The 12,565-nt window shown below is 33.2% G+C and overlaps 1 protein-coding gene across 9 annotated transcripts in view; it reads right to left on the bottom strand.

Moving 5' to 3' along the window:
• The window catches only part of ODF2L (outer dense fiber of sperm tails 2 like), a 64,763-nt gene that overhangs the window by 13,112 nt on the left and 39,086 nt on the right, over positions 1-12,565 (bottom strand). For all 9 annotated transcript variants that reach the window (XM_038541478.1, XM_038541479.1, XM_038541480.1 and 6 more), the window contains 4 exons: positions 11,795-11,911; positions 8,543-8,728; positions 6,032-6,141; positions 4,945-5,080 (listed from right to left, as the gene is read on the bottom strand). In XM_038541478.1, coding sequence (XP_038397406.1) covers positions 4,945-5,080; positions 6,032-6,141; positions 8,543-8,728; positions 11,795-11,911 — 549 coding nt within the window. The remainder of the gene's footprint in view (positions 1-4,944; positions 5,081-6,031; positions 6,142-8,542; positions 8,729-11,794; positions 11,912-12,565) is intronic.

Raw genomic sequence — 12,565 nt, 5'->3', positions numbered from 1 at the left:
AATTAACAATACTTATGAATAACTATAGTAAGACTTATGTAAGACATATTTTTTAAAATTTTAAAATTTCCTGACAAAGAAAGACTTGGGAAATAGACCATGTTCTTAGATGGGAAGATTTGATACTATTGGCATACCAGTTTTTTTCCAAATGATTAACACTTTAAATGCAATTTCAACCAAAAATCTAACAGTTGGGAGTAGGGGGAAGAGGAAAAAATTAATTTTAAAACTCATACAGAGGGCAGCCCTGGTAGCGCAGTGGTTTAGCGCCGCCCGCAGCCCAGGGCGTGATCCTGGAGACCTGGGATCGAGTCCCATGTCGGGCTCCCTGCATGGAGCCTGCTTCTCCCTCTGCCTGTGTCTCTGCCTCTCTCTCTCTCTCTGTGTCTCTAATGAATAAATAAATAAAATCTTTAAAAAAATAAAAATAAAAAAAGATAAAACTCATACAGAAAAATAAATGGGAAAGGCTAATTCTGAAAGGAATATTAAGGTAGAAAATCTCAGTACTTATCAGATTTTAAGAGGTACAAAGAACTAAAAATTTTAGGATACCAACATAAGAATATAAAGGTTAATGGAACAAAATCAGAAAAATACACTAAAATTATATTTAGTATATGATAAAGTTTGAATTTTTAAACCAATGAGGAAAATATGGATCACTAAATAATGGTAATGACTGTTAACTCATAGAAAGAAAATAGATTAACTACTTATCTCCAACATAATTTTTTATATTTATTTATATTTTTAAAATAAAGTCAAAAATTTTCACAGAGGATACTACTAAAATTTTGATTTTAGGATTGCAACCCTACTAAGCATAAAATCAAAAGAAAATATCAAACACTGTAAGGGTTTGAGATTTTGCCTTCCAAGTTGATAAGTTACCTGGAACACACAGATTTGGGAATCTGTATGCTAGCAGAAGACATGAGACTCCTGAGTCAGAGACACAAAACTTGATTACAGCAATAGCAGTAGCCAGTTGTCAGATTTGCATTTGTTTCCTAAGCCCCAGTTCCCCCAGGGCAACACAGTGAGGGCCAGATGACACCTGCACACATAGTGAGATCACTGCAGAGGAGCAACCCCAAGTTTAGGGAGCCCAGATCTCTCATCAGGCAGTAAGCACGTCTACCCTTTGATAAGAAAACACTGCTGTCTTCCAAGGATGCTCGCTATACAAACATCCTTGAAATGATAGTCTGGATTGCAGGCAGTCAGTGCTTCTACTTGTAAGATATGCAGAAATGTGACAGACATAGCAGAAGCCATAAAAGAAAAAAAAAATTCATCCACACATATGTGTAAATATATCTCTCCAAACTTCATTGCCTCTTCAAAATTTAAGAGGCAAACAAAATGTTAAAAATAGTAACAAATTATGACAAAGGATTAATACCCTTAATACAGAGTTCTTATGAATTAGAAAAGAAGACATATAAAGGACAATGAGTAGGTAATTTATAAAGGCAGAAATGTAAATGATCAATAAATACATGAAAAAATGTTCACTAGTTATTGAAAAATGCTCTAGACACTGGATATTCTTCTATTAATGAAAAAGGAACCAAAAAATCTTTTCCTTAATAGGGCTTATGTACTCTGCATATAGACAGACAAAAAGGGGATGGATAGATGAACAGAAACAAGAATGTGAAGTAAGACGTATCCTACACAAAAGCTGGATATTGGGGATGGGCCGGGGAGACCTCCCGAGAAAGGGACTTCTGAGCAAACACTAAGAAGTAGTGTGGCTCTTTAGGGAAAGAGAATTCTCACAGAGAAAAGCAACTGTGGGAGACACTCTGGCCAGTTAGGGCAAAACCAGCAAGAAGGTCAATGTGCAGGAAGGGAGAGAATGAAGGGGAAAATGGAAGGAGATGAAGTCAGCGGAGTACTGGAAAGCCAGATGCAACAATGCTTTCTTAGGTGTTTATTAACCAGATATCATTGGAGGGTTCTGGGTGGAGCAGTGACATGGTCTGACTTACATTTTTATGAGATCTACTCTGCTGCAGCTCTGAAACCTGACTGCAGGGGCAAGGGCAGAAGTAAAGTGGGCTCAGGAAATTACTGTAACTATGAGAGATGATGGTGGCTTAACCCAGGACAAAAGCAGTGGTGCTGGAGAGAGGCAGTCAAATCCTACATCTGTGTGAAGTAGATCCACTGACAGACTAGAAGCAGGTGGGAGAAAGGAGTCAACGATGACACCGGGTATAAGCACAGATGACTGCCGTTAACTGACATGAGGACAATTGTAGGATGAGCTATACTGGGCAATAGAGGAGTTCTATTTTAAACATGCTAACTTTGAGATACCTATTAAATATCCAAGTGGAGATTTCGAGTAGGCAGTAGAATATATGTCTGGAATTCAGGGGCGAGGTAGAAATATAAATTTGAGAGCCCCCAGGATACAGATGGTACTTAAAGCCCCGACACTAGTTGAGATTACCTACTGAATTTGAAGAGATTTGTTTTAAAATTGTCTACTACTGGAAAAAATATAGGGGCCCATTTTAGATGGGTAATTTGGAAATACATAACACCAACACTAAAAATGAGCCTCCTTTTGCCCATGTAATTACAGTTCTAGAAATTTATCCTAAGAAAATAGATATGCAAAAACTCAAAGAAACTACCCATATTTTTACTGATAGTAGCAAAAACCTGGAAGTAGTCCAAAACTATATGCTAAAAATAATTTAAGTTTCAGTTGTGAGATTACAAGTGATTTTTAAGTATTTCCCTTTATGCTTTTCTAGGTTTTTTTTTTTTCAACTCTTTATAATGAACAAGTAGAACTTACAGCCATCCAAATAGACTCTTGCAATTTTAAGAAAAGAGGTCACTGGGTCTTAGAAACAACATTAGCTAGATTCTTTTTTCATTTGAAACATTAAAAGTTAAAATTACCCTAAAGTCATTAAAAGTAACTAAGTACAACACCTCAGCAATTTTTACATTGCAGAAGCACATGCCAAACACACCTAGGTTTTTTTCCTTAAACAAAAATCCAGAGAATAATGCATTAAAAATACATGTCTCTGGGATCCCTGGGTGGCGCAGTGGTTTAGCGCCTGCCTTTGGCCCAGGGCGCGATCCTGGAGACCCGGGATCGAATCCCACGTCAGGCTCCCGGTGCATGGAGCCTGCTTCTCCCTCTGCCTGTGTCTCTGCCTCTCTCTCTCTCTCTCTCTGTGACTATCATAAATAAATAAAAAAAATTCAAAAAAAAATTATAAAAAAAAAAAAAAAAATACATGTCTCTGAATTATTAATAGAATATAAAATGTAAACTTTAACCCAATGATTTTTATACTATGTAATTTAAAATTAATTCCATTTGCCATGTGATTAAAAATTAGATTTATAATTGATGAAATATTATTCTAATCCTTTCTTTCTGAAGGTTATCAAGGAAAGTGAGAAAATAAACATAATAAATAAAATTGCTTCCTCTTCCAAGATAAACATTTTAAGCATTCATTCAATAAATATTCATGAAGAGCTAAATGTATGTCACATCTTCCCTGGACATTCTGGGCATACAAAGATGGAGTTTATAAGGACAAATTCATCCTAATTGAAAAGACTGGAGGGAAATAGCATTTGAGGTGAACTAAGGTAGGTCTTTGATACTAGGAAAAATGATTCCAAACTGTAAATACAGTAAAACTATAGGAATAGATACAGGAAAACATGAACAAATTGCAGGAAATAAGGAGTATTCATTCATATTTGGCGAGAGCCTAGGATCACTAGAAGACTACATTCCCTGGTCTCCCTTGTACCTAGCAGGGGTCATGCGCCTGTATAAGTAGAGGAGTAGAGTGGTATGGAGCTTGTAGGAAGTCAGTCTCCCTAAGAGGAGGTGAAGGATGAGATGAAATAAAGGAGATGGGGTAGTATAACTCATCTTTTCCCCCTTTCAATTCTATTGTTTGAAACTTGGTTATGATGGTTGGAGCTCCAGCAGTTATTTTGGGTCATGAGGGTCATAACCCAGGAATGGCAGAGGAGAGATCTAAAAAAGAGGCTTGGTTCTCTGATGCTGTATCGGCTTCCTGCCGAGTCTGGCCTTCTTTACATAGATTCTTTTCTGTGTTCTGTTTACTATCCTCCAAAAATAGTATTAAAGAACTGAAAATGATGCCATCATCTTTAATCAAGTCTCATCCAGTTACATGTATCTCTAATTGAGAACTCAATTTTTTTTTTTTTTTCTCAGAAAGTACAAAAGCTTCTTCCCCATTTTTTCCTCCGGTACACATACAAACCAATCACCCCTTGGATTTGATTAAGTTGGAAAATTCTTTCTGGTTATGAAGCAGCCAGGAACATACTTTCTGGTTTCAAACAGACCAGGCCTGAGGTTATATCCTATCGTAACCATGACACCTAGAAAAAAATCTTATGCATTAAAGTTAATGTAATTTTGGATGATTCAATGGCTAAAATTGGAGAACAAATTTTTTAAAAGTCAAGACAGCTGTTCAACCTCATAAATCTTATGTAATATTACTGAAAACAACTTTAAAATGTTTCTGTGTATACATCTATAAACACTTAAAAATCTATATACAAATATGTGTGTCTATATGTATATATATAGATATATAGATATGATATATATGTAGTTTTAGAAGTTGCATATTATATTGACACTCTAATATCCTCACAAACATAAAGGACAAAATGACATAAGAGCATTATCCTAAGCATGCTATCATTTTCAGCTACCTCTACTGAATTGTCATTAGACTATACATACACATACACACATGCGAACACACATTACCTTTTTCTTTAAAGATTTTATTTTTAAGTAATCTCTATACCCGATGTGGAGTTCAAACTCACAACCCCAAGATCAAGAGTCGCATGCTGCACCAACTGAGCCAGCCTTCACCCCAGAACACACGTTACCTTTAATTTTGTATTCTCAAGATTCAGAGTTTCATTTTCATATTCAATTGAGTGAAGTTTTCTAAGAATTTCTTCACAAGAATTTTTTCCAAGGTCTTCCACTTTCTTTAGGTCTTCCAAAAGATTAGTAATTTGCCTTTATGAGATAGAGGATATGTTTTATAAAAGTCATGGAAACTTTCATTCAAATAATGCTTTTTAAGTGCATTTCTGAAATTAGGTTGGTAGGGTACGCTTTTTCAAAAGTTAGGACAAGTCACAGAACAAGGTGAACAGGAAGCAATTATCTACCAGGTTACTACTTCAGTAACCTTGATTAGCAATAATTACTCATTAATGATGCCAATGAAAAATTACACAACATTCTCTTTGCTATTCCAAAATGTCTGAACTGTCATCCTTGGTACATCTGTCTCTCATTCACACATATGCACACACATATACACAACCTGAAAGCCAAGGTTAAATAAAAGGATCAAGTGAGACAGTAACTCACCTTTAGAAGCTAGCATTATCCATGCTAGCTTACAATGATAAAATTGAAGAGGATATACAGAAAATAAAACATTTAAAAACAAATGTGCAGGGTTCATAGTTTATCAATAATAAATTTCAAAGCATAAAAGATAGGCATTTTTACTCATTGACTTTCTTTGTCATGCAATTAAAGCACTTTAAGGAACAATAGTTTTTCAGATTTTGAAAGCATTTGTGTTTTTTTATTGCAAGCTCCATTATATACTCTTATTTTCACATTCTTAATTAGTAGAGAAATATCACTTCCATTTTAAGATAAAATAGCATTAACAATTACTACAAATAACAGGTGACACAAATCCAATTCAAAATACTAACCTACAAAGTTCAAAATGTGAACACCAAGGCACTTTTCAATGGGTAATCATTTTATTGTATTTTTAGAATAGAATAAAAGTTTTTAAAATTATAAATAGCAAAAACATCAAATCATACGGACAAACTTCTCCACATGTAACCCAGAAGAACCAAAACGCAAACTGCTTAAAGAGGAACGAACAGAAAACACTTCTTACTAAACCATAAAAAGATTCTAAATTTTTTTTCTTACTTTTTCATTGTTTCAATCTGAACTTCCAATTCAGTTTTTTCTATTACAATTTTCTCATAATGACTTTTCCAGGCATTGGAAGCTGAAATTGTTTCAGACAGCTTGGCTTCCTAAAAAATACATCAAGTACTCATCTTGTAATTGAATAACACTTTGGTTTTGTGCTCTAAACACAAATACAATACAAACAAGGAAACCCGTATCCTATAAAGAATGGGGCTTTTGATATAGAAAATTTTAGTGTACAACTCTGAATATAGGAAACTTTTAAAGTAAATGCTAATAAAATCTTTATATTAGTATTGTTTTATATGTGTGTAGCAGCAGTAGCAACACAACATTTTAAGGGTGTTAATATAACTATTTTTATCAACCTTTCATAATTAATGAAGATAACTTCCTTCCTATTTCCTGAACTTTTCATTTTGCATTCTATATTTGGAAAATGCTAACACTACATAAGCATCAGACAAGAAGCCCTCTATGATATATACAGAAACTTTCTGAAATTCCATAATTCCACAGCATTAAGTAATGGAGCCTTATTTATTGTAGCTATAATGATGTCAAGCTGCTTTGTAGAGGTCACCCCTGCTGACCTTCAAACACCATTATCGTCAGCAAAGAGATGAAGATTATTGTGGTGGCTATTCCACTTTGAATGTGAGCTCCCAGAGGTAGAGATTTTTGTCTGTATTGTTCATTGCTAGGACCCTGAATAGTGCCTGACACACTGAAGACTCTCAACAAGTAACTGTCAAATGAATCTACTCTTTATAACCCACCTGGTGAGCTATAGTTATTGTGTCCCTGTCTACATTCTAGAGAACAACAAACTCACTGGGAAGACAACAATATCAATAATTATTAATCAAAAGACTCAGAAGTAATAATGATAGCAGTCAGTACTTATTGGGGGCTTCTTTCTGTCCTTCCATCATTCCAGTCACAGAACAAGCCATTTGTTGAGCATCTACAATGTGCAAGACTTTATTGGTTTACATTTTTTTACAGTAATATTGTTGATACATTGAATAAAGTCTAGTATTCTGTTTTCATATTTTATATAAAGTGAATTTTAATTTACACTATGAAGTATATAAGTTGGGCCATATATATACGAAGGATAAGTTGGGCAATATACTATAATGTAAAAATATTTAGAAATTGGAAAGCTCCTCTGAAGAGATGTCCATTAAAAATATACCTGAATGATAAAACAAAACAAAACAAAAAACACCAGCTATTGTGAATCCAAGAAGAACACTACAGCTGGAGATAATAGCAAACAATAAAACTCTCCACATTAGAGGAATAGAAAGGAGGTTAACATGGTAAAAATGTAGGATGGCTAGGCACTGTGCTTTAACATATATTTTCTCATTTATTCACCCCTACAATCATATGAGATGGGAATATTATCTCCTATTTTATAGATGAGGAAATGGAATCTTAGAGAGGTTAAGTACCTCAACCAAAGTCACTAGATGTAAAGCAGATGCGCCTTCCTGTACCATGATCTGGGTTATGGGTGACATGATGCTATTTAAACAATAATGTCTCAAGAATGTTAATGACTCGATTAGCTCTTACCACTCAATATTTTCAGGCATTCAACTAGATCTTATGACTGCCTAGATTTTGAACTTAGTCCTCAATTCTATTTCTCTAGTTAAATTCTTCTGAATGTAGTTCATCTTTAAGTGTTAACACTCAAACTTATAAAATATGAAGTTGCTTTGTTTATACAAGAGTTTATGCAAGTCCACTTTCATTTCTAAAAGCCTCTAATAATTCTATAAGTCTTAATATCAGATCTTAAGAGGTGGACTACTCGTGAGACATTAAAGAGAGTAAATATTTTGTTAATTGCTAATTGAATAAATATAATTCATCAAAAACAACAAAGCACTAAGTCAAGTTTTCAACTTTGTACTACACCCAACGATAACTTTCACATGGTGTGTTTACGTCAGTGAATGGCTTTAAGTGCATTACAGAGTTCAAATGAAGTGAATTACTGAATACAATCGTATGGTCTAGTAACATAAATCAGCATTTCCCAAACTGGTGTTCCTTAGAACCAGTTCCAAGAGTTGTTTTGTGGGTAAAACAAGAGTTCTGTGGTTAAATAAGTGGTAAGAAACTCTGAGTTCAAAACTCTTGGTCATACTGTTTTACTTTTACTGAAGGCCTCCTCAGGACTTTTAATATGCGATTGTACATTGTCCATTTCCAAGGGAGAATATGTATGAAGTGTTACCCTTAGTTTACCCTAGATGTTTTGGGACACACTTAACAGATCCTTTAATAAAGTTCCCAAGAAAATACTGATATAATTCAATATGCAAGTGACACTTTATGTAATCTTTCAAAATAAAGTCTAAGCAAAAGAGTGTGAATAAAGTTTTTCTAGTATCAATAGCATTAAGATATTAAGCATTAATATTAAGCATTATGATATTAAGCATTATGATATTAACTACATTAAGAAAGAATGTATATACTTACCTGATCTCTAATTTGGGAGGTAAGGTTTTCCATGTCTCCAGTAAAGTGTTTAAGCCTTTGTCTGTAAATTTTAGATGCCTTTTTTAGAGCTATAGTTTTTTGCCTACTTGATTCTTTCATTGCTACAGCTTCATGCTTATTCTTCCTCACTTGTAAGTTCCATTCAGCTATCTTGGTTTCCAAGCTCTAAAAATATATTAGTAGTACTTAAATTATTTTAGAACTCCAATGTTTGTGTAAACATTGTAAAAATACATAAATAATCTTCCATAGATTTTATCAAAAAATTAATCATAGGATTAATAAAAAGCAAAACAGTAAAGAAACGTGGTTTCCCAATGTTTATTTATAATCAGCTATAGAATGCAAATTTAAAATATGTAAGCCTACATAAAACTAATCCTACTCTTAAAGATATTAATATTGGTGATTATGGTACAAGCAATTTTTAAAAACTTTTTAATTAACTAGAACTTATTAAAATTCCAGATCTAGAATATTATATATACATCATACTAGTTACTGAAGTTCAAAAAAACCATAATTGAACTGGAAACAATCCAAACAAAATACACAAAGCTCAAAGGAATCAGTAGCTCCCTGCATATGTTAGGACTCTTTAGTTGAAATGATAAAGGCTTAAACAACATATGACTGACATCTATAGATGACAAAAGATGTAGACTGTTTCCTTACATATCTCTTTGTGACATAACTAGAAATAGAATATTAGGCTGGGTGGATGATATATGTAATTCAGTGTGATAATTTTCATGCTTTTATTTCAAATCATTTTCAGATTTTGTATTTAAAGTATTTGACTCTGAAATACCTAAGAATTTAGAGACCTGAGATTTTAATACTTTTCCATTTTTTGAAAGTTGTGTAGTACTGAAAAAAAAGCTAAATTATTACAGAATTTAGGTTCTAGTTTAATATTTCTTGGACAATCATATTAATGAAAAAAATCAAAGGAGTCACAGTAAATAACTAGGTTTTTCTATTTAACTCCATGATCAACAAAAACTGTGTTTCTTAACTTCCATTTAAATTTAGATTGAGAAGTACATATTAAATAAGATTTAAGACTAGCCCTCTTTGAAAAGTGAACTCAGTAAATTAAGAGAAGCAGCAAAATACTCTTAGTCTTTAGAAATCTACTTAAACTAAAAATTCACATGAAATGTTTTAATAAGTAGTTGAGGGAAAACAAGTAAGCCCAAGAACAGTACAAGTCTACTTAAGACTCCACAGGAAATACGGCTGTCATTCCTCTATGAAACCACAGGGTGTCATCAGCACACTGTGAATAACTGCTACACTTTGAGTAATTAACCATTTTAAACACCAAAGGTAAAATAAATTTTTTGGAACAAGGTTGCAGTCAGGACTTTCTCACTAGATTTAGCCTATCCCACATTTGAGCACTGTTAGGGAGTATACTAAACTCTCCCAATTATTTTTATCGTCTCAAAATAAACAACTCTTCACAGTCTTTTGCCAAATGAATGGACACCCATTTAAAGTCAACTATCTGCCTTCCCTATTTCCAAAAAACTCTACATGCTGCATATTATGAAGATAATTATCCAGTGTCTTCTAAATAGTGAAAACATTCTATCCCTAATTGTTATATTATGAGGATCTGGAAAGAAAAATGGGTTAAAGTATCTTTGGGCTACTTTTCAGAGAACTACAATGTAATTTAAATTTTTTAGAGACCTAATATAATGAATTGACTCAATTGAGTCAATACTAAAATATTAAATGAGATTTATATTGCCAAATTGAGTTCATTATCTTTGTACTCCCAAAAGAATCTTGTGAAACCTAAATCAAAGAACTAAACTCTGAGCCCCTCCAATTATTTAATGCCTTAAGTTCCAAAATTTGTGTTAAAGGGAAGGTAGAAAAATCAGTAATCTAATGCAACTTCTTGTAATTATTTCTGAATAATAGGATTCTTGTAAAAGAATTTAAACTCAAAGTATTAGCAGAATATCATGGCAAAATCTTAAGATTTTAGTCTTATATTCTTTAAATGATCATATGAAAATTGTTAACTTTAAAAAATCACTTCATTTTTAAACTGAAGAAAATACTTTCAAAAACTTCCCCAACTGCTATTTGAGGACATAATTAAAACTTGTGTAAGATAAATTGTGATAGATGATTATCTGAGGTGTTAAATTACATGTATTCTATTGTATTTACTATGGTACAGTAATGCAATATCAACTCTAGTTCATCTGTAATGCCCTAGGTCACCTATGCAAAGGGCACAGGGAGTCCTTGGGGGAAGTGCTTAAGATCTTGTAGAAGACAAAGGACAAAACTTACATTCCCTGTCAGCCTGCTAAATGTCTCCTTACTGGGCAAAAGTTTTTCGTCCTTGAAGGAAAAAAAAAAAAACCCAAACATCCCCAGTGCAGTCTTGAAACATGTCGTAGGTTGCAAACATCTGCTATGATTCAGGAGCGCAAAGCAAACAGAAATTTAATACAGATGTCCTCACACTTAATAGGAGTTATCTTTGTACACTTCTTTTCTCCAAGTGAGAATATTGCTTTTTTTCTTTTGGCAAAAATAATGACAATAGATCTAGTTAGCTTGTGTCATGTCATAGCAACCTCAAATTCTTATTTCAAAGTGAAGCTAGTGAAGCTAGTGAAGCTTCCAGAAGAATATTGAAACCACTGAGTTTAAAGCAAAATATTCCCCTTACTTACATTGCTTAAAAAACTGCATCACAAGAATGTTACTCAGTTTTCTAAACACCAAAGCTAAGTAATTTTAAAGTTGCTACCATTAGTGACAAACACAAAAATAATAAACATATACCGAATGCCTACTAAAAGTATGTATTTATGTGTAGATTTTGCAAACAGACATTATATCCCAAGATATTAATAACGGTTTCAGTGTTTTTAAGTTATTTTAATTTTCTCTTTTATACTTAACATATTTTTCACAATAAACATCAATTAACTATATAATGAAAAAGATTTTTAAAAGCTCCATAAATCCTTCCTACTCTAGTATTAAAGAGAGAAACCATTTTTATCTTGGGATTTTAGGACCAAATCTCTAGATAGGCCAGAAATCTTAAGATTTGCCTCAAATATGTATTTCCCATGGCAACACTTAAATTGAATTCTTCCAAAACCACTGAATTCCAGAACTAAGGAAGGGCTTTATACTTGTTCATTAATTTTATCACTTAAACTATAAAAATGACTGAATATTTATAACCTTTATGTATTCTTTTAATTTATCATTCTCTGCTTCCTTTTTATGAATTTGGAACTGTAGTCGTTCATGTACTACTTTCACTGACTGTGAAAAACGGTTTGCTTTCAAAGCATTTGCCTGTAACAGAGAAAACAAACAAAAAGAAGTGTTGATATGTTTCTTCATAATCTCTAACTTTATCCATATTTAGACATGATCTAAAAAGTTGACATAAGCAAAATACCACTTTACATTAACCATGACCTCCCCCATTATAAATTTTATATAAAACCATGGGGCTATTTTCCCCATTTCCCCTTTTATTTAATGGCTCCTGATAATCTTTTAAAAATTCTTACCTATTTTAAGTAAATTATATCTAAAATGTTCCTACAAACCCTAAAATTCCTTAATTTATACTAAAATTAAAAATACAATTTTAAGATTTTATTTATTTATTCATGAGAGACACAGAGAGAGAGAGAGAGAGAGAGCGGCAGAGACACAGGCAGAGGGAGAAGCAGGCTCCATGCAAGGAGCCTGATGTGGGGCTCAATCCTGGATCTCCAGGATCACGCCCTGGGCTGAAGGCTGTGCTAAACCGCTGAGCCACCTGGGCTGCCCAATTGAAATACAAATTTATTCATAGTTCCTATGTATAGTGATTTATGCCAATTACCCTGACTTAAATACCATAAGAATCTTTTAAAAAGAAACTTTAAGAAAACTTGTAAAATATCCAAATATAAAAACCTTTCTGTGTCTATTTCTGAGGATATGGGGGCCAGGATG

Source organism: Canis lupus, chromosome 6 (genome assembly GCF_011100685.1).
Source record: "Canis lupus familiaris isolate Mischka breed German Shepherd chromosome 6, alternate assembly UU_Cfam_GSD_1.0, whole genome shotgun sequence".
Taxonomy (NCBI): domain Eukaryota; kingdom Metazoa; phylum Chordata; class Mammalia; order Carnivora; family Canidae; genus Canis; species Canis lupus.
Note: the sequence above shows the minus strand (reverse complement) of the source record. Positions and strands in the feature narration are given on the sequence as shown.